Source organism: Lithobates pipiens, unplaced genomic scaffold (genome assembly GCF_037356315.1).
Source record: "Lithobates pipiens isolate NorthernLeopardFrog02 unplaced genomic scaffold, aLitPip1_a1.2 Scaffold_18, whole genome shotgun sequence".
In the NCBI taxonomy this organism is placed as follows: domain Eukaryota; kingdom Metazoa; phylum Chordata; class Amphibia; order Anura; family Ranidae; genus Lithobates; species Lithobates pipiens.
In genome coordinates, this window is record NW_027507758.1 from 225,096,223 (window position 1) to 225,123,249 (window position 27,027).

The 27,027-nt window shown below is 43.9% G+C and overlaps 1 protein-coding gene across 5 annotated transcripts in view; it reads right to left on the reverse strand.

The window, feature by feature from the left end:
- LOC143987702 (scavenger receptor cysteine-rich domain-containing protein DMBT1-like) overlaps positions 1–27,027 on the reverse strand; it is a 136,272-nt gene that overhangs the window by 48,759 nt on the left and 60,486 nt on the right. For 4 of the 5 annotated variants that reach the window (XM_077486641.1, XM_077486642.1, XM_077486643.1 and 1 more), the window contains 2 exons: positions 10,551–10,571; positions 745–1,059 (listed from right to left, as the gene is read on the reverse strand). In XM_077486641.1, coding sequence (XP_077342767.1) covers positions 745–1,059; positions 10,551–10,571 — 336 coding nt within the window. The remainder of the gene's footprint in view (positions 1–744; positions 1,060–10,550; positions 10,572–27,027) is intronic. The other variant, XM_077486640.1, reaches the window with a different exon arrangement.

Here is a 27,027-nt window from a genome sequence, read left to right on the forward strand (position 1 = left end):
CGGGATCAGTCCGTCGCACAATCCAATTGTTTGTGGGCTAATCCGATCGTTTTTCATTTAAAAAATCCGACAGACCTAGAAATAGAACATGTTTCAAATGTGTCCGATGGACTCAATTCCTATCGGGAAAACTGGTTGCGTGTATGCTGGTCTGACAGACCAAATACGACGCAAGGGAAGCTATTGGCTACTGGCTATTGAACTTTCTTTTTTAGGCCCGGCTTACGTCATCACGTTCAAAACGAATGGACTTTCGAACGGACTTAGTCCGTTCGTGTGTGGCCATGTCCGTTCATTCGGAAGTCTGTCAGAACTTCTCTGAAAAGTCAGTCGGGAAGACTGTCGGACTTAGTCTGCCGGAAAGTCTGATCGTGTGTACGTGGCAAAACACACACTCACAAACTGTTGCTGGAGGCTTTGAATTTTATCCCTTTATAGTGAGGGGCTGGCATGTAAAAAATCCCCCATTCTTAGTTCTTCTAAGTCACCTGAGTCAAAGGTCAGGATGTGCCTTATTGGTGGTCGTTTGCAAATGGCTGCATTACTTCAGCATTTCCCATGAATGCCTTGAACCCATGCTTGACCCAAACTGAACCTAATTTCTAGTCATCATTCACGTTCAGCTATGTTCAAACTTTTGTACTTTCCATGTGTTTTAGATGTAATTTTACATCTTGCAATAAAAAGACACTGCTTTATATGCCATTTATGTGGTGTTATATAAGCAACAATCATATACAGTACCTGAGCAGATGACACTTGCATCTTCATAGTGTCCACAGTTATGGGAGCCCCATCCAAGATGATTGCATTGGTAAAGGTACTGCTCATTTCCAACACACCGTACATCATCAAGAAGAATACTCCCATTACCCGGTCCAAAATGAGCATTACTAAGAGCTGCAACACCAGACCCGCATTTCAGCTGTCGGCACACAACATGAGCATTACTGATGTTCCATATGTCATCACATACTGTTCCCCACTCTCTTCCGCTGTATATTTCCACACGTCCAGCACATCTGTCCAAGCCACCCACCAGTCGAATAGAGTACATTTCTAAACAAGACAAAATATTTTAGGTTTACATTTATTGCAATGAATCATGTGTTATCAGTGAGCACATACAGTTTTTTTTTATTATTGCTGTGTACCTTGAAGATCTTTATGATTTTCACATTTGGCATGCGTTCTTGTACATATTTTAGTGGCTTGTGACAATTAGGTTAAATTCATACTAGTTCATGCTTTGAAAAGCATTCCACAGTGGATTGGTTTTTAGGTTTTGGTTAAGCAGCTGCTAGGCTTTCAGGAGGTGACCCAGCCTGTTTTTTTTTTCTGAGTGGAACCTGTCCTGTTAAACCGCTGTATGGTCTTTGCCACCGTGCTGCATCTCAGTTTCAGGGTCTTGGCAATCTTCTTACAGCCTAGGACAGTGAAGGGGAACCTTGGCACCCCAGATGTTCTGGCACTACATTACCATGATTCTCATGCACTCTGCAGTGTAGTTTTTCATCATGGAAAATGTAGTTCTAAAACATCTGGGGTGCCAAGGTCCGCCATCACTGGCCTAGGACATCTTTATGAAGAGCAACAGTTCTTTTTTTCAGATCCTCAGAGAGTTCTTTGCCATGAGGTGCCATGTGGAACTTCCAGTAACCAGTATGAGAGTGAGAGCAATAACACCAAATTTAACACACCTGCTCCCCATTCATACCTGAGACCGTGTAAGACTAACGAGTCACATGACACCGGGGAGGGAAAATGGCTAATTGGGCCTGATTTGAACATTTTCACTTACATTTTATATTTTTCTATTTAATTATTTTCTACTATTTTTTTTTCCATTCCACTCTCTTCTTTGTTATTCTATTCTTTTTTTATTGTATTCTAATCTATGCTATTCAAATTCAATTTGATTCTATTAAAAATTTTGGATTTTGGAAGACGATTATATTTTCTTTATTTTATTCTAATCTATTTTTTTTCTATTCTGTTCCATTATTTTCTATTCTAAACTATTCTATTCACATTTGAATTAATTCTATTCAAAATTCTAATTTTAGAAGATGGTTATATTCTTTCTATTTTATTCAATTTTTTTTCTATTCTATTCTTTTCTATTCTTTTATTTTATAGTCTATTATATTTTATCCTATTTTTTTCTATTCTATTCTATTATATGGTATTCTTTTCTATTTTATTCCTTTAATTTATATAATATTTTATTCTATTATTTTATTTTCTATTCTATTATTTTTCATTCCCTTATTTTCTATTCAATTTGATTATATTCATTTATTGTATATTCTATTCTGTTTTACTCTATCCTTTTGTATTCTATTATTTTATTTTCTACTGTATTATGTTCTATTCTATTCTAATATATTACATTATTTTCTATTCTATTCCTTTAATTTCTATTCTATTGTATTCTATTCTATTTTGTTCTGTTTTACTCTGTTCTTTTATTTTCTATTCTATTATTTTCTATTCCCTTATTTTCTATTCAAATTTGTTCTATTCTTTTATTTTCTATTCTGTTATGTTCTGTTTTACTCTATCCTTTTATATTCTCTTATTTTATTGTATATTCTACTGTATTCTGTTATGTTCTATTATATTATATTCTTTTCTATTCAATGCCTTTATGTTCTATTTTATTTTATTCTCTTCTTGTTTATGAATTCACTTTCGAATTCAATTTGAATTAGAATTTTGTCCGAATTTAACCACTTGACCACTGGGCACTTAAACCCCCTTTCCAACCAGACCAATTTTCAGCTTTCGGTGCTCTCACACTTTGAATGGCAATTACTCAGGCATACAACACTGTACCCATAGGACATTTTTGTCCTTTTCGTTCACACAAATAGAGCTTTCTTTTGGTGGTATTTAATCACCGCTGTTTTTTTATTATTTATAAATCAAAAAACGCTGATAATTCTGTAAAAAAAAATAGTTGTTTCTGTTAAAATTTAGCAAATTAGTCATTTTTCTTCATACATTTTGGCCAAAATGTATACTGCTATATATCTTTGGTAAAAATAATCAAAATTGGTGTATATTGTTTGGTCGGTGAGAAAGTTATAGAGCCCAAAAAGCTATTATAGAGCCCATAAAGCTATTGTGCCAATCTCTGAAAATTGATAACACCTGAATTACTGAAGGCCTATCTCATTTCTTGATACCCTAACAAGCCAGGAAAGTACAAATACCCCCCAAATGACCCCTTTTTGGAAAGTAGACATTCCAAGGTATTTAGAAAGAGGCACAGTGAGGTTTTTGAAGTTGTAATTTTTTCCCACAATTCTTTCCAAATTCAAGGGTTTTTTTTTTCACAAAATTGTCATATTATCAGATTATTTCTCACACACAGTATATGCATACAACAAATTACACCCGAGAATACATTCTGATACTCCCCCTGAGTATGGCGATACCACATGTGTGAGACTTTTAGCCCTTGTACACACAGTCGGAGATTCTGACAACCAAATCCGTTGGAGTAATTCCGACGGATTAATTCCAGAAGAGGTCTGGAAGTGATGTTGCATACACACGGTCGGACTAAGTTGTCAGACAATCCGATTGTACATAACGTGATGACGTTATTTCGTTACGACGGGACTACGTTCAGGCTTGTAGCCAATAGCTTTGGTCTAGGAATTTGATCTGAGCATGAGTGGCACTTTGTCCGTCAGAGTAGACTACACATGATGTCCGATAGGAGCATTTTGTCGGAAAATTTTACCGGCAAGTTGGAAAACTTGGCCAATCGGATATTCCGACGGAAACAGTCCGATGCAGACCACACACAGTTGGAATATCCGACAAAACGGTCCGATAGGAAACATTCCGTCGGAATCTCCGACCGTGTGTACAAGGGCTTACACAGCGTGGCCACATACTGTACAGAGGTCCAACATGCAGGGAGTGCCAGCAGGTATTGTAGGGGCATAAATATCAAGTCTAATTGGACTTTGAGCCACTGTAATAGCATGAATGCAAACTGATGTGGCATAGATGAGCTGCGGATGTGGATGGCTGGGTGTGGATGGGATCACTGAGTATGGCTGGGTGGATATGGCTGAGTGTGGGTGGAATGGATGAGTATTGCAGAGTATATTGGAGTATATTGGCAGAGTATTACAGAGTATATTGCCAGAGTATTCCACAGTATATTGGCAGAGTATATTGGCAGAGTATTGCAGAGTATGGATGTGGCTGGAATGGGCACTGAGCAGCCCTGTGGGCACTACACATCCAGCCCACAGTGCTACTGCAAACGATCTCTTCCCCTCTCCCCTCACACTGTACTGATCGGTACAGAGAGGGGAGAGAGTAACCAGACTTGATGCTGGTTTTTTGTTGTGATCGCTCTGTCATTTGACAGCGCGATCATGTAGTAAACGGACGCTATCAGAGCGGTCACGGATATTGACAGAGCGGTCATAGACATTTCCAGGTGCGCGCCCCAGGGGGGCATTATTTCAGATTTGTTTAAATTCATTACTATTGTAATTTGGAAATTTGTCTACAGCTGCACATGTACAAAGGGTACTATTTATGGAGAGATCAGGGTCTTTAGGACCTCTTCCCTTCAAAGCATCTGAGACAACATACTGTAGATCATGTTTGTTTAGATGTTTCCCTGGTTGTACTGGCCAGGGAAACACAGCACTGAACCCGGAATCAACAAAATCCTTGTCGCTTTCAGCTACATTCATTAGAGAGGAATCCGAGAACAGATATTTCTCCATCTCCTCTGTGCACAGCTGGCTACAAAAATGACCAGGTGGCTTTAAAGCCACTTGAGACACTTTTGCTAGAAAGCCAAACAATGGCTTTAAAAAAGATACCAAGCTCCTGGCTGCAGTTGTGGCCATGATCCTGGCATACCTGCTTGTCTCTGGGGCCTTATATATGTCCTCTGGGCAGGAGGTGGTTAAGAATCCCCCTGAGGAAGACACATGACTTAACCCTGTGTCGAACACATGTAGGGGAGGGGATAGGATGGTGCAGTAGGCAGGAGGTTTGAACGCTGCGAACAGACAATCTATCTCATCGTTTTTTCTTTTATGTGCTATAGAGTGGTGTGCTTCAGCACCTGCAAGATGTGAGTACCCAGATTGATGTTTTATAAATAAAATACATTTTTAAACGATAGAACACCATTTAGCCAATTTTTTTTATATAAGGATGGAGGAACTCTACTGCTGGACATCCCAGGATCCCAAAGAGGTTCATTCTCATAGAACCCAGGGGTGGTTCACAGGCGTTTTTTGACCAAACTTAGGTGTGCCGTCAAACGCCCTGAGGTTAGCAGATTCACACAGGGGGAGCACAAGATTGTTGTCACCTTGTCAACTTTGGAGCACCATCACAGGCTTTTGCTTTGCCAGCACAATGGACAATTTTTATTTTATTAGTTAATGTTTGCTATTGGTGTACCCCTGTATGTCAGCAATGTATAAAGGAAAATGTAGATGGGAGATTGTGCAGTTGCACACCACAGAATTAGCAATAAGAGGCTACAATCCTGCCTAGAAACAACTTGAAAACATTATATATATATATATATATATATATATATATATATATATATATATATATATATATATATATATATATATATAGATAGATAGATATATATATATATATATATATATATATATATATATATATATATATATATATAGATATATATATATATATCTATATATATATATATATATAGATATATATATATATATATATATAGATATATATATCTATATATATATATATAGATATATATATCTATATATATATATATATATATTTTTTTTTTTTTTATATACCCTATAACACCATAATCCCTCAAACAGTGCCACTCAGAGTGACAGAGAAGGGTCTACACTCTGAGCCAACCATTGATTTGTATAGAAGTGGGGTACACTCTATGAGAAAATTCCAACGATCATTCGATTTTTATATGGTGTGTTCACAACTTTCAAGGTCCGATTCACACTTTCCAAACAAACATTTCCAAAAGGAACTACTCCAAAATGTTTCTCGTGTGTGATCAGAACTAACGATTTTCTTTTAATGTGTACTGTTTTTGTACAAGAAAATTTGCATCTGAAAGACTGCGCATGATCAGAAACAATATATTAGCACCATCATCGGTTTTGACTTGCTATGAAACATTAAGGAATACCGGACCATTGTTCGCCAAATTTTCTTACAGTGTGTACTGGGCTGTGGTGTGTAATGTTAGACCCCTTTCACGCTGGGGTGGGGTGTTAGCGGTAAAGCACCGCTAGTTCTAGGGTTAATAGTACCTGTGTTGCGGCGCTGCCAAAATGCTTTGCAGGTGCTTCGGCAGCGCTGCCCATTCATTTAAATGGGCAGGAGCTTTGGAGGAGTGGTGTAAACACCGCTCCCACACAGCCCCAAAGATGCCACTTGCAGTACTTTTATTCCCGTCCTGCAAGCGCACCACCCCAGTGTGAAAGCACTTGGGCTTTCACATTGGGGGGGCTTGAGAGTCACTTCACAGGCGCTACTTTTAGCACTTAAATACCTGAAAAGCACCTCCGTGTGAAAGCGGTATTAGCGTCAGCCTACTTACAGGAGGAGAAAATACAGTGATGACCCCCTCACTTGCGAACATCCTCACCTGTTCACAACTGAGCTGCACCATCAGAATAACTAAATTACAAGGCAAACTGAACAAAAGCATAACTAGTTTGGCAGGTAAAAAGGTGGCTACAGTGCAGGCTTAATTTGCCGGGAGGGTGTACATAGACATCCTCCCGTAATCGTGCTTCAGACAGTGCTTGTAAACCCAATTAAAAAAAAACCTGCAAGACAAAGGCATAATGAGCTAGTATGCATGCCATACTAGCTCATTATGTATTACTTACCTTAGATGGAAGCCCCCGCAGGGGTCCTTGTTCACCACTCCAACCGGCGACATTTCTGTTGGGCAACCTGGAGTTACTTCGCTGTGGTTGGCCGGAGCCACGATGACGTCACTCCCACATATGCGTGCGGGAGCGGCTGGTAACAGCACAGTCTAATTGAAGCAACGGCATGTTAGATGACGTCAGCGCATGCAATTACAGGGGATATCTCGTAAACCCGTTCAGATTTAGGAGATATCCAGGGTAGCTACAGGTAAGCCTTATTATAGGCTTACCTGTAGTAAAAAGTGTGTTGTAATGGTTTACAATCACTTTAATGACAGCTGATCACGGAAGTAAATACAAGCCGGTTATCAGCTTTTCTTTCCTCGCACTGACAGCGTGAGGAGACAAAAAGAGAGCCGATAACTGGCTTGTCAGCACTGATAATCAGGGCACTGATTATCAGTGTCCTGATTAACAGTGCAGTCCCAACAGTGCCCACCAGTGCTGCCAATCAGTGCCCAACAGTGCTGCCAATCAGTGCCCATCACTGCTGCCTATCAGTGTTGCATGACCACACAATTGTTATTCAAAGAGTGACAGTACTGAAAGCTTAAAATTGGATGAGGCAGGAAGGGGGTAAAAGGCCATTCTGTGTGAAAGTTGAGGAGCACAGGAACACCTTTATCACTGATGAATGTTGAGCACTGTGATTTATATTGATTGGATATTACTATCTGTTTGATATAGTAGATAGATTTTTACTCAATCCGAATAACAGCGTAAGGCGCTAGACTTGACAAAAAGTCCACCGTCATGAGTGATCCAAATATCAACAGTCATTTAGAAGGGCTGCCTCAGAGTGACCACTGGGATAGTGGCAAGAAACACTTGAAAACATAACACTGACAAGGTGCTCCTGAAATGACATGTGGGTGTCATATATACATGATATGATAAGACCTCAAAGGATTGACTAACAGTGATATCAAGAGCCCAGAAACACAGAGGACAGGGTATCCATTGAAGCAGTCTATGCAGTGGGGGAATTACGAGGGTCGCAACAGTCGCAGTTGCGACTGGGCCCTGGAATTCCATCACTGAGGGGGGGCCCCAGCGGGGTTGCTATCCACAGGGCTGTGAGTGGAGAGCGTGTCTCTCGTGTAACAGCAGCACAGAGACACCGGGATTGACGTTTAATTTCCCCCTCGTCCTCTCTCGCGTGGGACACAAAACACACAGCTGATCTGCTCCCCCTTTAAATGTCAATCCCGGTGTCTCTGTGCTGCTGTTACATGAGAGACATCCTCTCCACTCACAGCCGTGCTCCTCCACCCCTCTCCAGTGTGTGTATAGACTCAGGAAGATCCCGCCGCCCATAAACATCATAGAGCTGCTGATCGCTGCCTCCCCCCTCCAGTACCACCGCCACCCCTCTCCAGTACCACCACCCCCCCTTCAGTACCACAACCGCCACCCACCTCCAGTACCACCGCCACCCCTCTCCAGTACCACCGCCACCCCTCTCCAGGACCACCATCCCCCTCCAGTACCACCACCCCCCCACCAGTACCACCACCCACCTCCAGTACCACCGCCACCCACCTCCAGTACCACCACCACCCCCCTCCAGTACCACCACCATGCCACCCACCTCCAGTACCACCACCCACCTCCAGTACCACCGCCACCCCTCTACAGGACCACCATCCCCCTACAGTACCACCGCCACCCTCCTCCAGTACCACCACCCACCCTCCAGTACCACCACCACCACCCACCTCCAGTACCACCACCCACCTCCAATACCACCGCCACCCACCTCCAGTACCACCACCCCCCTCCAGTACCACCGCCACCCCTCTCCAGGACCACCATCCCTCTCCAGTACCACCGCTACCCCTCTCCAGTACCACCACCCCCCCCTTCAGTACCACAACCGCCACCCACCTCCAGTACCACCACCACCCACCTCCAGTACCACCGCCACCCCTCTCCAGGACCACCATCCCCCTCCAGTACCACGGTCACCCCTCTCCAGGACCACCACCCCCCTCCAGTACCACCGCCACCCCTCTCCAGGACCACCATCCCCCTCCAGTACCACCAGCCCCCCTCCAGTACCACCACCGCCACCCCCCTCCAGTACCACCACCACCACCCACCTCCAGGACTGCCACCCCCCTCCAGTACCACCACCGCCACCCACCTTCAGTACCACCACTGCACTGGTGACACAGGCTGCACTGGTGACACAGGCTGCACTGGTGACACAGGCTGCACTGTTGACACAGGTTTCACTGGGGACACAGGCTGCACTGGGTACACAGGCTGCACAGAAATGTTTTACTTTGTTGTACAGTGGGAAAAAATATAGTATAAAAATCATGGGGGGGGGGGGGGGGCCTTCCTGATTTCTTGCACCGGGGCCCTGAGGTTTCTAGTTACGCCTCTGAGTCTATGTTTATTCCACACATGGTTAAAAAACAAATTAGATGAACAGTGGCTACCAGTTGATGACCAACCCCGTACCACAGGCAAGCAGAAAAGCTGGGGAACTGGGTTACCTATGGGGACCGTGGGATCAATGTTGGAACATTCCTGCCGGTCACGGCAAGGAGGTGGGTGGATCCACGTCACCGGAAGTAGCTGGACCCAGGAAGTCTGAGGTGGTGGACACAGAGAATCACACCTGTTTCCAGGATAACATGTTTGGGGTACGCCCCTTTGTCAAATTCTGACAGGTAACAAGCAAGTCAATGTTTATATCTGTGCACCGACATCAATTAACAGTTAACCCAGCATATCCCTCAGCCCAAGGATGGTCTGATCAACTACTGATGGGGAATGCAACAGTAACACTTAATAGACCTTTATAAAATATATAGAATACAATTGGAAGCTCGCTGCTGCACTCAAACGTACATGTAAATAATTGATATACCGAATAACACACTAATATTGTATGAATATAAAAACATGATAGAAAAAGAGGGAAAAAAAACCCAGAAGAAATAGAGGGATAATAACAGGCAGACCATTTAAATATACTGTATCACAGACCAGTATGGTCTATAACAAGATCAACATATTTAGCCACTAAATGACACTTTGAATCTCTGAATCCTCATTAAGGTCATTGGGAGTCAGAGTATCTAAATTGTGGATCCAAAAGATCTCACGTTTGCACAATAGTGAAAATTTCTCGTTAGGAGTAAGAGTAATGAACACCGTACTGCATAAATCACATGGTCTCAATAAAATATGGAATTGTGTATGTAGAGGTTTTCTATTTGTTTTTTTTCTAGATGGACTATGTAACAATGAAATATGGAGGTGATAAATATCTCCAAAAGGTACACAGACACCAATAAAGGAATGATAGGGATCCCAACCCTCCTGTGCAAAACTAATTTTAGATTAGGCTTTAAAATATATGTATAGTAGTTAGTCTCATATCACAAAACACTATTAACATGACCTGCGTTGAGGCACAAAAATCCACAGTGGATTCCTAATGTAAAAATATGGATTTTAATGAAGGAAAAACATTTTTATCTATCTTTTAAAATCCTAAAAAACTCACATAGAGAGGAGTCTAAATACCATATATGTTGGCATTAATGTCTAAAGTTATACATTTATGGATGACGTTACCTGGAGGTGCTGTTGTGTAACCTGCATATATTAAAAGAGAAAAAATAGTTACATCTGGCGGTGCCATACCTTGTCAGCAAATAATCAGAAATCTATTTAATATTGTTTACAAAAAATATGTAATTTCAACTGCCTATCGCAAAATTGTTATACTAGTTTTGCTCATATATGAATACTTTGGGTTAAATTTATTTTTTTCTTACACTGATGTACATAGAGGAACAAACAAATTGTGGGACTCAAAGGCACCATACAAGAAAATATAAAATGGGGAAGGGGATCAGGAGGTGAGGGAGACTGTAACACGTTATATGTTACACCCTGCATACTGGTGTAACATGTCCCGTAACATGTTACAAAGGTGAACTTAACCTTTAACAAGTGGATTATTGTTCATCAATAAATATAAAAAATATGTTACCCCAATATTTCATATTTCTGATATGTGTCTGTTGGGCTTACCACGTACTTCTATGTTTTTTTGTATTGCTTCCTTTGGCAGAAATACCTGGTGATAATGCCAGTCCTGCTTTCCTATTAAAAAATGACAACACCGTTTTTCTGGCTGTGCTTGTTGTGAGATAATCCAATGATCGGGTTTATGTTGACATGCCCCCACCCCGCATAGCCATTCACTGGCTAGACCAGTGTGCTACTGTTTCTCCTCCCCTAGCTCTCTGAGTTCCTTATGCAGCTGAGAACAGAAGGTATGTGATCACTTAAAAAAAATAAAGGGAAAAAAGGTATTTTTTCGTTTTGTTTTTTTATATCTATACACACAATTTTTGCCTTTCATTCTATTTTAAACTGAATGGGGGGCTTTACAAGGTGAGGATTTAATATTCTTTAACCACTTGCCGACCGGCGCACGCCGATGTATGTTGGCAGAATGGAATGGACAGGCAAATGGGCGTACATTTACGTCCCTTTAAATTTTCTGCTGTGCCATCATGCGCACGCCGGTCAGGACCTCAGTGAGTCCGATTGTGGGTCCCGTGGACTCGGTCACCTCAGGGATACCCGTGATCGTCTCACGGGAGGAAGAACGGGGAGATGCTATTGTAAACCAGCAGCTCCCCGTTCTGCCTAGTGACAGAGATAGACGAACTTCCGACGGGACGTTTCGCGAACCGCAAAGTTTGCGGTGGGCCCCATTGACTTCAATGGCAGGCAAACTTTAAAAACCTACAGGTCATATTTTCAGCCACAAAATACTTACTAGCTGTGCACACATAGTCCCACCACATGGCCACTGACATAACACATGTATGAAGTGAATCTGGGATAGACAACTACAAGCATTCATTTTTTACCTGTGAAATTTTGACAATTCAGGACTCAGGAGCGCATGAAGGCAATGGAGGAGAGGAAAGGTCAGGGTAGGCTATGAAGAGGGTGCAGGAGATGATCACCAGCACCGTGATATAGACCACTGACACCAGCACCGTGATAGAATGCACTGACACCAGCACCGTGATAGAGTGCACTGACACCAGCACCGTGAGAGCACTGACACCAGCACCATGATAGAGTGCACTGACACCAGCACCGTGATAGAGAGCACTGACACCAGCACAGTGATAGAGTGCACTGACACCAGCACCGTGAGGGCACTGACACCAGCACCGTGAGAGCACTGACACCAGCACCGTGATAGAGTGCACTGACACCAGCACCGTGATATAGAGCACTGACACCAGCACCGTGCTAGAGAGCACTGATACCAGCACCCTGATATAGAGCACTGACACCAGCACCATGCACTACAACCCTATATATTGTACACCTATGCCAGTCCTTACAAGGACCTTTGTGGACCTAGTAGCTAGTGATTTTCAGACTGTACCTCAGTCCCTACACTGATAAAAGACTGCTGCAGAAACCAGCAGTAATCTGCAGCACAGCCCTGCACCAGCACCCTATATATTGTACACCTATACCAGTCCTTCAAAGGACCTTTGTGGACCTAGTAGTAATAGCTAGCTAGTGATTAAACTGACTGTCCCTGCTCCACACAGCGTCCTGTCCCTACACTGACAAAAGACAGCTGCAATTACCAGCACAGCAATGCACCAGCACCCTATATATTGTACACCTATACCAGTCCTTACAAGGAACTTTGTGGACCCAGTAGCTAGAGATTTGCAGACTGTCCCTCAGTCCCTACACTGATAAAAGACTGCTGCAGAATAGGGCAGCAGTCAGCAGCAGTGCACCACAACCCTATATATTGTACACCTATACCAGTCCTTACAAGGACCTCTGTGGACCTAGTAGCTAGTGATTTGCAGACTGTCCCTCAGTCCCTACACTGATAAAAGGACTGCTGCAGAATAGGGCAGCAGTCAGCAGCAGTGCACCGCAACCCTATATATTGTACACCTATACCAGTCCTTACAAGGACCTCTGTGGACCTAGTAGCTAGTGATTTGCAGACTGTCCCTCAGTCCCTACACTGATAAAGGACTGCTGCAGAATAGGGCAGTAATCTGCAGCACAGCCCTGCACCAGCACCCTATATATTGTACACCCATATCAGTCCTTACAAGGACCTTTGTAGACCTAGTAGCTAGTGATTTGCAGACTGTCCGTCAGTCCCTACACTGATAAAGGACTGCTGCAGAATAGGGCAGTAATCTGCAGCACAGCCCTGCACCAGCACCCTATATATTGAACACCTATACCAGTCCTTACAAAGACCTTTGTGGACCTAGTAGCTAGTGATTTGCAGACTGTTCCTCAGTCCCTACACTGATAAAAGACTGCTACAGAATAGGGCAGCAGTCAGCAGCAGTGCACCACAACCCTATATATTGTACACCTTTACCAGTCCTTACAAGGACCTTTGTGGACCTAGTAGCTAGTGATTTGCAGACTGTCCCTCAGTCCCTACACTTAAAAATGGACTGCTGCAGAATAGGGCAGTAATCTGCAGCACAGCCCTGCACCAGCACCCTATATATTGTACACCTATACCAGTCCTTAAAAGGACCTTTGGGGACCTAGTAGCTAGGGATTTGCAGACTGTCCCTCAGTCTCTACACTGATAAAAGGGCAGAAGTCAAGTATAATATTCTTTCTATATTTGGAAGAAAGTATATTATACGTGTGCAACCCTATATACTGTACACCTATACCAGTCATTAAAAGGACCTTTGTGGACCTAATAGTAATAGCTAGTGATTAAACTGACTGTCCCTGCTCCACACAGTGTCCTGTCCCTACACTGACAAAAGACAGCTGCAGAATCAGTCAGCAGTGCACTCAGCAATCACCAGCACAGCAGTGCACCAGAACCCTATATACTGTAAACCTATACCAGTCCTTAAAAGGACCTTTGTGGACCTAATAGTAATAGCTAGCTAGTGATTAAACTGACTGTCCCTGCTGCACACAGCGTCCTGTCCCTACACTGACAAAAGACATGCTGCTGCAATCACCAGCACAGCAGTGCACTGAACCCTATATACTGTACTACACCTATACCAGTCCTTAAAAGGACTTTTGTGGACCTAATAGCTAGCGGCCTCTCCCTGCTCCACACAGCGTCCTGTCCCTAAACTGACATAAGACAGAATGTAAAATGGCCGCCAGATCAGGTCTATTTATAAGGTAGGGGGAATGTCCAATTGTCCATGTGCTGAAATGTCTCAATTTGCTGTCCTGTACCCCATGATGGATGTGTCATCATGGGTCAAAGTTCTTTTACACTGTCAATACATATGTCTGCTGGGTGAACAGCGGCAATAGTCCGCTGACCGGGCGAACAGTTCGGCCATCCCTAGTGACAGTGTCACTGATCTTTGCTCCCTGTGATCAGAGCAGAGATCTGTGATGTGCAATACACAGCCACACCCCCCCCCCCCCACAGTTAGAAACACTCCCCAGGGATCACTTAAACCCTACACTGCCACCTAGTGGTTAACCCCTTCACTGCCAGTGATATTTACACAGGAATCAGTGCATTTGTATAGCACTGATTGCCCCAAAAAAAAAAAAAATGCCATAAAACTATCCCCTATTTTGTAAACGCTATAACTTTTGTGAAAACCGATCAATAAAGCTCATGGCGATTTTTTTTTACCAAAAATATGTAGAAGAATACGTATTGGCCTAAACTGAGGAAAAACATGTTTTTTTTTTTACATTTTTGGGATATATTTATTAAAGCAAAATGTTAAAAATAATGTGTTTTTTTCAAAATTGTAACTCTTTTTTTGTTTATAGTGCAAAAGGGCTTTCACACTTGAGCGGTGCGCTGGCAGGATGTCAGGAAAAGTCCTGTTGGCAGCTTCTTTGGAGCGGTGAAGGAGCGGTGTGTTTAACGCTCCTCCACCACTGCTTCCCATTGAAATCAATGGGGCAGCGCCACATTACCGCCGGCAAAACGCCACTATTGCGGTGTATTGCAGGTCGTTTTAACCCTTTCTCGCCCACTAGCAGGGGGTAAAAGTGCCTCGCTAGCGGCCGAAATGCGCTGCAAATCCGCCGGTAAAACGCAGCTAAAAATAGCAGCGTTTTACCGCCGACGCTATGGGCGGCTTGGTGTCAAAGAGGTTATATATCAGTTTATCTGTAAAAAATGTCAACAGCAATTTTTGTGACATATACTATACATGACTAGCTCACCAACAATTCTGTTTACACTTGGTTGATCCTTTTACAGATATCTTTTTTACCCATAGATCAAGGAGGCATGTTAGGAGGAAGATGACATAAGCTAACGGCAAATTTTCTATTGCATTGCTGGAAAATGTTGGTGAACTAACATCACGTCCAATTTATCCCAGTGTCATCAGTGCCATTTTTAAATAAATAAAAGCATTCAAAAATGCCTCTCTTGGTGTTTTGAATGCTTTTAAGTGCAGAGAAGGGTTTTGGGGTCCCCAGATCCCTCCATAAAGAGTCACAAGGGATGTTTACATTCTTTGTGACCGTAGTAAAAGTTATAAAAAAAATTATAAAAAAATCAATCAGGAAGGGTAGAGGGGAAAGTGTAAGGGAGGCCGATCCTGGGCTGGAACATCCCAATAATACACCCCGTTGAGTAACATTGGTGAAACTAGTCAGGGACTAGCACTGCTGGAGCTGAGGGACTCCCCTAGCTGCCAGGAGAAGAACTCCTTCCGTGAGAGTGGGTGGGAAGTGAAGGGAAAGAAAATACAGATTCTGGTGGTAGGGGACTCAATTCTTACAAGGACAGAGCGGGCAATCTGTGGCGAAGACCTGAAGCACCAAACTGCATGCTGTCTAATGGGCGCTCAGGTTTAGAACATCACGGATCTGGTGGACAGTTTACTGGGAGGGGCTGGGGAAGAACTGGCTGTCATGGTGCACGTTGGCACCAATGACAAAGCCAAAGGAAGTTGGAGTGTCCTAAAGAATGATGGGGACAAGGGCCTTCCCCACAACCCTTGCACAGTGGTTATGGGGATCTGCAGGCGAGGGGCTTATTGGAATCTTGAAGTCCCCTTTAACAAGGTGACCCCCAGATCCTGCCCCCCCATGGGTATGGGTATCGGGTACATTGTACCCCTACACATTCACCAAAAAAAGTGTAAAAAAATATCACACAATGTCCATTCATCGTCGATCACAGCACCACCAACCTGAGAAAAAAAATGAAAAACCCTGCCTCGATGGGAGGCTTCCACTGACTGGAGCCTTTTTGCACTGACAGCTGTTATATAGTTGAGGGTGGGGCCCCCCAGTGATGTAAACAGGTGACCCTGCCCCTTCTGATGTCATGTGACATCATGTAACGTCAGAGGGGCTGAGTCTGCAGTTGTTAATGCAAAAAGCCTGCAGTCGTGAAGACGCCTCCCATGGCGTCGCCGCTGTGATCAAAGCTGAATGGACATTGCAGGACTTTTTTTTTAAAACTGACTTGTCCCAAACTGTCTCCTGTCATTTTTACTTTTTTGACACTTTTTTTGGTGAATTTGTAGGGGAACAATGTACCCGATACCCATTCATATAGGGTGGGTGGGATCTGAGGCCCCCCTTGTTGAAGGGGGTTTCCAGATTCCGATAACCCCTCCGCCTACAGACCCCCACTGGGCAAGGGTTGTGGGGAAGAGGCCCTTGTCCCCCAAAACACCCTCCCCATGTTGAGGGCATATGACCTGGTATGGTAAGGAGGGAGGGGGGCACTCTCTCATCTCCCCCCTTTTCCTGCTGCCTACCATGTTGCATGCTCGGATAAGGGTCTGGTATGGATTTGCCATTTTTTTTACATTTTGACACAGGGTTCCCCTTAATAGGGGGCCCCCATGTCTTTTTTTTTGGAGCAGGGTTGCCCTTAATATCCATACCAGACTCAAACGACCTGGTGATGGACTGGGGGGGGGGGGGGACTTACGCCATTTTTTTCAATGAATTTTATCTATATTGCTGAGATTCGGCAAAACAGTACAGTGGCGAGCAGTTTTTAATGAATTTTTTCCCTTTACAAATGTCATTTTGCTGCTCTCATTCATAAAGCTATGTACAGGAAGCAGCCTAACATAATGTGGGGTGTGCAGGGTGCCTTTGGCCAATCATGACTCTCATAGCAAAGTGTGCTGTGATTGGCCAAAGCATGCAGGTCAGGTGCATGCTTTGGTCATTCAGCAACCGTCAATGCACTGCAATCTCGCAGTCATTGATGGTCTCGCCATTCATCATGGGGTGTTCTGCGGGTGCTCGATTCCCTGCAAACGCTCCCATAATGTTCGAAATTCAGCGAACATCTGATGTTCGAGTTGAACTTAAGTTCGACTCAAACATCGGCTCATCCCTACAGGTGACCCCACAATAGGGATAAAACTTTTCAGCGAAGGGAGTTTAATAAGATACGTGGCCACCCATTAAAATTAGAAGAAAAGAGGTTTAACCTTAAACTGCATAGAGGGTTCTTTACTGTAAGAGCATTAACACAGACAGCGATTTCAGTGGTGAGCATCAACAGTTTAAAAAAAAACTATTAGATAAGCACCTGAATGACCACAACATACAGGGTTATACAATGTTATACTGACATAAAATCACACACATAGGTTGGACTTTATGGACTTTTTTCAACCTCACCTACTATGTAATTATGTAAGGAGAAAAATTACCGTTTGCAAAATCTTATAACAAACTATGAAAAATGTGTTTTTTGTTTGTTTAGCAAAAAATAAAAAAATAAATGGTGGTAAAATACTGTGGTAGTATGGTACCCCACCAGCAGAAGGATGCAGGGTTCTCAACCAGGCAGGTTGAGGGGCTCCAGGGGAGTTTTTTCTTTGGGAGGAAACTGGCTTTTCAGTTTCCTCATTGTTTACAAATATCCAGTTGGGGACCTGGAGCCCGGAGATTCCATAGTGTTTTGGGTGGGATGGAATCTCCAATCCTGGGACCGGGTTTTAGGAACAGCCAAAAGTCTGGCTGGGTAATTGAACAGGTGGGTCCTGGGCTTATAACAGAGCCAAGACCAGGGTTCTGGGCTCCACCCTCCTGAGGAGTCCAGGAAAGCAAGGGAGAAGTGTGCTTGTCTGCACAGCTTGTGGGCTGGAACAGCAAGGAAGCTGGGAAACAATGCCGAGGTACAGTAATTCTGTTATAAAGTCAAGAGGGCTAATGCAAAGCCTGAGCAGCAGAGCGGACCATAGAGTCAGGTGGCTTGGTATTTTTCATTTGTTACTGCTGTGAAATTGAAACCCCTGCGTGGGAATTATCGATGGACATTTTCTTTCTTTTTCATTTAATAAAAGTGGGCCAACAAGGCCTTAAATGGCATGTCTGGTGTGGACTCTGCTCACTGGTGTGCTCTACACAGAAGCTAAAGAACCCCCAAATATCACAATACCATCAAAAGAAAGCTCTATTTATGTGAAAAAATATAAAAATGTCATATGGGTACAGTGTTGCATGACCACACAATTGTCATTCAAAGAGTGACAGTATTGAAAGCTAGAAATTGGCTTAGTTGGTAAGGTGGTTAAAGGCCATTCTGTGTGAAAGTTGAGGAGCACAGGAACACCTGATGCATGTTTTTTCTTTTTTTTTTTTTTCCATAATAGTTTTTTGAGAGATCAAAAAAAAAAACACGAAATAAGGTTTACAACATCTTTAGATATATAGACAAAAGTAGTACAAAGATATCACAGAAGCGATGGGTTGAAATAATCAGCAATATCAGTAGTAGGATAATATCTAGTTCATGTTATTTATAACCAAACACGTCAAAGGCCTGAAGTGTAATTGTCGATGGTCTAGTAAACACTTAGGTCCATCAGTTTCATAGAACTTCTCGTAGATAGTCAGCATGTTCGTTACGTGGATCTGATTGGACAATTGCTGGATCTGAAAGTATTAACCAACTTTGACTTTGTAGTTGCGTCTAAGGGCTAAGTAGTCAAAGTCGGTTACATGACAGTGCTTGGGAGCAGGGAGTTTTGTCAGATGAGAGAGATAATTTGTGGTGTAAACCCAGAGAGGGGGGAGATACAGAGGGGGGAGGGAAGGAGAGAGGTGGAAAGAGAGAAGAAAAAAAAGAAGGGGGGTGGGGGGAGGAATGGTCAGGGAGGATGGGTAAAGTTTGGGGTACCCCACAGTCTCTGCCACCAATCCCGGGGATTGAGATAATGTAGGTAGAGGAATATAGTCTGAAGATGCTTGGGTGTTCTTTTAGATAATTTGACAAGGGTCCTCCCTCTGTCTCCCCTTGTTTAGGTGAGGGAGGTCACTTGTCTCATGTTTCGCTGTGGATACTTTCTAAATAGGGTGAGTAAATCATTGGGGGTCGTCATCATTTTGGGATGTGTTATTGGAAATGGTTTGGCTTGTCAATAGTTTGTATTGGTCAGTAGTACGGAAATGGGTCCAACAGGAGATTGCGGACATCAGTTCCCTTACTTGAGTCCAGAATGGTTGGATAAGAGTACAGGACCACCAGATGTGTTCTAAAGTACCTGTAGTTCTGGCACATCTCCAGCATTTCTCCGAAAGGGTAGGGTTATATTTGTTGAGAATTGCTGGGGTTCTGTACCAGCGCATTAATAGCTTATAGTTATTTTCTTGGATTGAGACATTTAGGGATCCTTTATGTGTTATCTGAGAGATGTGTTCCCATTGCGCTTCTGTCATTTCTATGTGCAGGTCCCTTTCCCAGCTTAGACAGGCTTTGTTCGATTTCATGAAACTATCAGAGGAGAGTATGCGGTATATATTAGAAATCATATGTTGCTGGGGTGCAGATTGGGAGCATAGCTGCTCGAATGGTGTCAGTACTCGAGAGACAGAGGCTACGCGATCAGCACTCTTAAGAAAATGTCTGATCTGGAAATATGTCCAAAGTGGAAGGGCATTATTGTCTGTGTTGATTGGCAGAGAAGAACGTTCTAGGAATGAACCCGATCGGAAAAAATGGTGGGCTAGCACCTCTGTATGCTGCCAGGTTTCTGCAAGGAAGTTGGCAGCCATGCCAGGTGAGAATGCTGGATTAAATTTTACAGGTGTAAGGGGCCCAGAATTGGAAGAAATGTGTAACTTTCGGCAAGTTTCCTTGAAATAGCGAAGCGTCGGGGCAATTAGGGGGTGTTCAATTAGGTGCTTCGGAATGTGTTCAGGTGCTATCCAAGGAAGGGATTGCAGGGGTAGGGGGGAGAATGTATGCTCTAGAGTCACCCAGTCTTTATAGGGGCCATGTACTGACCAGTCAATAATTCTGGAGAGGTGGCATGCCCAGTAATATTTTTTTAAGTCTGGCAGACCGATGCCTCCCTTCGTTTTAGGTTTCGTCAGTTGCTTGTACGCTATCCTAGGTCTCTTCTGTCATTCTTTGGTATAATTGAAAGAAGGTTGGGGGAAGTTTGATGGGTATGGTTTGTAAGATATATAAAACACGGGGAGGATATTCATCTTTAGAATTGCTGCCCTTCCAAACCAGGAAAAATGGGGGTTGTTCCATTTAGTGAGATCGTCGGTAATGGTTTTGAGGATGGGTTGAAAATTTTTTGAGAAGATATCTGAGAGGCTTGCCGTTAGATATATTCCAAGATATTTAATGTGGTCGTGTTTCCATTGAAAGGGGAAGTTGTTTTTGCATTGTGTTACCATGTCTTGTGTGAGAGAGAGATATTCAGGACCTGGGATTTTGCATAATTTATCTTAAAATTGGAAATATTAAGGAAGTGATTCAAATCTTTTAGTAGATTTGGGATCGAAATGTGTGGTTCTTTCAGGAATAGCAATATGTCATCGGCGAACGCCGCCATCTTATAGCTACGATCGCCGATGAGAAAGCCTTTGATACTGTTGTTGTCTCTGAGACATTGAAGGAAGGGTTCGAGGGTAAGGATAAAGAGGATTGGGGATAGTGGGCATCCTTGTCTTGTCCCATTACTGATGTAGAAGGCGTTCGACAGGTGGCCGTTTACACGTACTCTAGCGGTTGTATAAAGGGACATAATGGCATTAAACATACGGCCTGTAGCCCAATATGCCTAAGGACTGCGCTCAGGTAGTGCCACGCCAGCCTGTCGAACGCCTTCTCTGCATCTAGCGATAGAAAGAAAACCCTCTTGTTTGCGAGTTGTAATCCAATGGTGAATATTCAAAGCTTTTATGGTATTATCCCTGGCCTCTCTTCCAGGTATAAAGCCTACTTGGTCTTTCCCTATCAGGGATGGCAGAAAGATTAACAGACGGGAAGCTAAAATTTTGGCGTATATCTTTATGTCGACATTTAATAGGTATATTGGCCTATAATTAGTCACTACTGTAGGGTCTTTTTCTTCTTTTGGGATCACTGTGATGTGGGATTTCTAGTAGCCTGTGAAAGGGGAGAGTGGATGATATTAAAGAGTTAAAGGTCTTAATCATATGCGGGGCTAGTACGTCTGTAAAGGTTTTGAAATAGGCAGCCGTAAGCCCATCGGGTCCTGGACTTTTGCCATTTTAAAGCTGTTTAATTGCCACTTTAAGTTCTTCTTCCGAAATAGGGTTGTCTAACTGGGTGGCATCCTCTCTATCTATACGTTTGGTGCAAAATTTGTTGAGGAAAGACTGGATTGAGGAGGTCTGACTCTCAGGTACATTATGGTTTGTGGTGTGTTTAGGGAGATTATATAAGTTGGTGTAGTAGGTTTCAAATTGTGCCGCTATATCGTCCAGGGAGACATGTGCTTTCCCTTGGGAATCTTTGATGGTGTGGATATGTGTGCGTGCTTTCCTGGTTTGGAGGGCTTTGGCCAGGTATTTACTACACTTATTGCCAAATTCATAGTAGAGCTTTTGGTGTAGGGTAAATTTGTGTTGTGTTTTACGGTTTAGTTCTTCACGCAACAATTTCCTGTGGAGAGTAAGTTCTTGATAAGTTTGTTGCGCCCTCGTGAGAGTTTGTGTGCAAGTTCGAGTTGTTTGATTTTGTCAAGGATGTGCGTAATTGTCTGTTGGTGGGTTTTCTGACAGGCTGCTTTAAGGGTAATGAGTTTCCCACGGATAACACATTTATGGGCTTCCCATTGAGTGATTGGGGCTGTGTCAGGCGTGTAATTTTCAAGAAAAAATGCCTGTATGCCACTCCGGACGTCGTTAGCAACCTCTTCTGAGGTAAGCAGTGAAGAATCTAGTCGCCAGATATTTTTGGGGATGTGTTTGTCGGGAAATGTCAAGGTCATTGTGATTGGGTGGTGGTCCGAGAGTAACATTGGTTCAATGGTGGCGGAGGATAGGAAGGGAATGTCTTTCTGGGATAGGAATAAGTAATCAATTCTAGAATATTTATTATGTGGGGCAGAAAAGAAGGTAACGTCTCTGTCGTCAGGGTGAAGGGTACGCCATGTATCATGTAAGAGAAGATCTTGTATTTGTAGCCTAATTTGCTGAATGGCTTTATATGGTAATGAGGCTGTACCTGAGGAGGTATCTAGAATGGGGAAGAGGGCTATGTTGAAGTCCCCTCCCAGGATAGTTAATCCAGAATTGAATTCTGCGAGTAATCTTGAGATTGATCTGAAAAAGGAAACCTGTGTCGTATTGGGGCTGTATATGTTAGCCAAAGTCACGGGTCGTCCTTGGAGTCGGCCCTTTAAAAATACGTATCTGCCTTCTGGGTCTATGAGAGAGTCTACGAGTTGCCAATAAAGGTTTTTCGAGAGTAAAATTGAGACCCCTTTGGTTTTTGCGAGTGGGTTGGTCGCATGATACACAGTTGGAAACATATGGTTCGTAAGTGTGGGGATTTTGTTTGTGCGAAAGTGCGTTTCTTGTAGAAATACTACATTTGCCTTTAGTTTATACACCATGTCAAGCACTTGACTACGTTTTTCGGGTATGTTGAGGCCCTTTTCATACAGTGAAATTATTTTAAGCGTGGAGAATTTTTGGGTTGTGTGTATGCGTGTCATAGTGCGTTATTGTGCAACCTGAGAATTCACAGGGAGTTATAGGATGTCGGGTAGTTACCTCTTCATGAATAAACTGAAGGGATCCGGGGAGAGGCAAGGTCTTAAGTAGTTTTTGTCCTGACAGGGGTGTAGTGGTGGCGGAGGCTGTGAGTTCGAAAGGGAGAGGAGAGGGAGGGGAAGAAGGGAACGGGCAAAAGGGAGGGAGGGGGAAGGGAGAAAAAGAAAGGGAAGGGGAGGAGGGGGAAAAAGAAGGGGAGGAGAAGAGGGAGTCTGGGAGGAAGGGGAAGGAACCTAGGTCTTAGAAGACCACGGGGCAATCAGTATTCCGGATTCAGGGAGGTTGTACTTAACCTACCCTGAGGTTAAGATAGTATCCGGTAAAGTGTGACAGGAACACTAAAGTTCCCGTCTTGTGAGGAGGTGGAGGATGTCGGAACGGAACGGTCACGACTCAATGTCTTCCATCCGCCGAGGTTCATTCTGCTGATTGTAAAAGGGGAGCCCTTGTTACTGGTGTCTGATGTAGTAGCTATAGGGCTAAACTCAGGGAGGCAAAACAAACAGTATGTTCTTATGTTCTTGAGCAAATGTATTTTGAATATGCATAAACAGTTCTAGAATGCAAGACATCACATATTATTAGAATAACCATAACAAGAATACAAATTTCTCTTTACCCAAAAATAACTTTTCTTACATCTCCAATAAGGGGGAGATGTAAAGATTCTCTAATAACAGAACAGATCAACATTGTATATAACAAGTTATGTCAACATATAAAAGGATAACTTTGGTCAAGGTTGTATCAGAGGGCCCTCTTCCTCACACTTAGGTTGGATGAGTAACGATTAAGTTGCAATCGGCTTTGGCCAGGATCTAGTCTGAGTATGACTGTGTTGGAATGTGGGTGACATCTGGAGGCGGGGGTGATTAGGCCCAGATGGTGCGTGTGTGTGAATTGGGAATTTTAAGATCAGTCGAGCGACTGAGTGTTTGAGGTAAAAGCTAATATGTGGGACGGAACCCTCTGGTACAGACCAATCCTGAAATACTTGTGTATCCCCTTTCTCTCACGGGGCATCCAGAGGAGGTATGTAAAGTAGGTTCGTGGTTCTTTGCCATGATGGAGTAGGCCTCCATGCGACCTCACCCCCCCCCACCCCAAAACCACCCCCAAACCACCCCCAAACAGCCCATGAGAAATTAGTTACAATTATTGAACCGTAGTTAAGGGTAATTCTTGGAGTGGAGAGGCTACAAAGGTTCACATATGAAAGCACTTGTTGAGGAGGGGTGTGGGAGGGAAGGGGGACCAGGAAAGGAAAGGGGCAAGTAGAGGAAGCATGGGGAAGGGTGAGAAGCTGCAAAGGGGGAGGCCCTGGGCAGGGCGAGGGGAAGTATTTGGTGCTATAGTTCCATTCCTGAGGTCAGATATACATCTGTCAGAACTGTCCAGTCTCACAGCTCAGACTGAGGCATTTTGCTGGGGGGTCTATGGCTAGTCTTAGGGGGACATCTTTCTCCTTGGAGACCGTTGGTTGGTCTCAAAGGGATTTGCCAAGCAAGAGGGTTCTCAAGTGGGGGCATCAAACATACATTGTAGCCATTTGTTAAAAGTCAAGTAACCTGGGGGTATATTAAATGTCAATCAGGAATCTAGTGTAGGCAGTCACTGGGGAGAAAATAAAAGGGACTACTTAGCTGTATCCGTATGTGGCAAGATCCTGTCTTCTTGGGTGTCACCGAAGGGAGTTGCAGAAAGGCTCTTGTCATGATGAGGTGCATTCGGTGTTCAGATGCATAGAAGAGTAGAGGAGAGGCTTCTCAGTCAGATCTGTCATGACGGGCTCTTCTATGAGCTGGGGAGGCAGTTGGGCTGTTGGGCACCACATTCCGGGAGTCTGAAATGTCGGATTCTCTTGGCGGAGTGATTCTGCGGCGTCTGATGTGAAAGTCATCACGTACTGGGATGGCATCAGTGGACGTCGATTTTCTCATACGTGGCAGACGAGGGGTGTTATACCAATCTGGGATGTCGACGCGTGGAAGATTCAGTGTCTCGCAGAAGGCAGGTAGGTCTGTACGGCCTTGAAAGGAAGCAGAGAGGCAGAAGGGGAACTTCCATCGATATTGGATCCCCTTGGTGCGCAGGAGGTCAAGGAGAGGGCGTAGGTCCCTTCTATTTTGAAGGGTGATCGGCGAGAGGTCTTGGAACAATTTATTGTCCGCTCCTTGATAGGTTAGGGAGCGACGGTCTTTGGCCCTGTGAAGGATTTCCTCCTTCAGTTTAAAGTTGATCAGACAGCATATGACGTCTCTAGGCAGATCTGTGTCTCTGCCTCTGGGTCTTAGAGCTCTATGCAAGCGTTCAAAGTCAATGGGTGTTTCAGGTGGTCTACCCAGAACATCGTTAAATATGGCGATAGTGGCTTTTGCGATTTGAGCGTTTTCAACGGATTCAAGGATTCCTCTTAGCCGAATATTGTGGCGGCGGCCACGGTTGTCTAAATCTTCCATTTGCCTTTGGTTATCCCTGATCTGTGTAGTTTGGGAGTGGGATGATGTCTGTAAGTGCTGAATGGCATTGGCATGGAAGGTTGTTGTTTCCTCTAGATCATCCATCCGCACAGCCATCGCCTGGACATCTCTCCTGAGATCAGTGATAGCAGAAGCAAGTGTGGCTTTAATGTCTTCTGCAACAGATCTCAGATCTTGCATGGAGAGAGGCTGAGGGGCACTTGCTTCTGCAGCCATAGACTGGGGTTGGGCAGTGTTCCTGCCTGAGGGGCTGAGGCTGGAGGAACGTGCGGCGTGGGAGTAGGCCCGATCTGAAGCCGGGGCCTCGCATGCCTGGGTCCGGAAGAGTTCGGGGATGCTGCGGCTGTTCTGTGCGCCGGATCCTCTCGGCGAGCGGGACCTGGTTGGGGAAGGATCCCCGGAGTTTTTCCCCATATTCGGTGGCAGATGGCTCAGCTGGGCTTATTAGAAGAACCTCCGCGGACGGGAGCTCAGGCACTAAGCGGCCATTCAGGTCCGGCACCAAGCCACGCCCCCCATGTTTTTTCTATGTGCATGGACTTTGTTTTATCACTGATGGATGTTGAGCACTGTGATTCATATTGATTGGATATTACTATCTGTTTGATATAGTAGATAGATTTTTACTCAATCTGAATAACAGCGTAAGGCACTAGACTTGACAAAAAGTCCACCGTCATGAGTGATCCAAATATCAACAGTCATTTAGAAGGGCTGCCTCAGAGTGACCACTGGAATAGTGGCGACAAACACTTGAAAACATAACACTGACAACATGCTCCTGAAATGACATATGGGTGAAGTCACCGCTCTCCCCTGTAGTCCAGAGCGTCCATCTTCTCGGTGGGTCTCACTGCTCCGCTGCTGCCATTTGACGAAGCTGCGATGACGTCACTCCCGCACATGCACACTCGCGCCATATTGCCGTTGACAGTGACAGTGGTGCCTGTCTTTCGCCAAATATCTCCTAAACCGTGTAGGTTTAGGAGATATTTCTTAGACCTACAGGTAAGCCTTAATCTAGGCTTACCTGTAGGTCAAAGTGGTTTGTAAGGGTTTACAACCACATTAATAGACCTTTATAAAATATATTGAATAAAATTGGAAGCTCGCTGCTGCACTCAAACGTACATGTAAATAATTGATATACCGAATAACACACTAATATTGTATGAATCTAAAAACATGATAGAAAAAGAGGGGAAAAAACCCCAGAAGAAATAGAGGGATAAGAACAGGCAGACCATTTAAATATACTGTACCACAGACCAGTATGGTCTATAACAAGATCAACATATTTAGCCACTAAATGACACTTTGAATCTCTGAATCCTCATTAACGCCATTGGGAGTCAGAGTATCTAAATTGTAGATCCAAAAGACCTCACGTTTGCACAATAGTGAAAACTTCTCGTTAGGAGTAAGGGACCCATGTCCCCACCACGACACTGCGTTAGGTGGCATGGGATACTGTACTTGTTTAAGCAATCCTCAATGAACCTACTGTGTTCACCGATCCTATTGTGAAGTGGGCCTATGGTACAGATCGCATGAGCACTGTACTG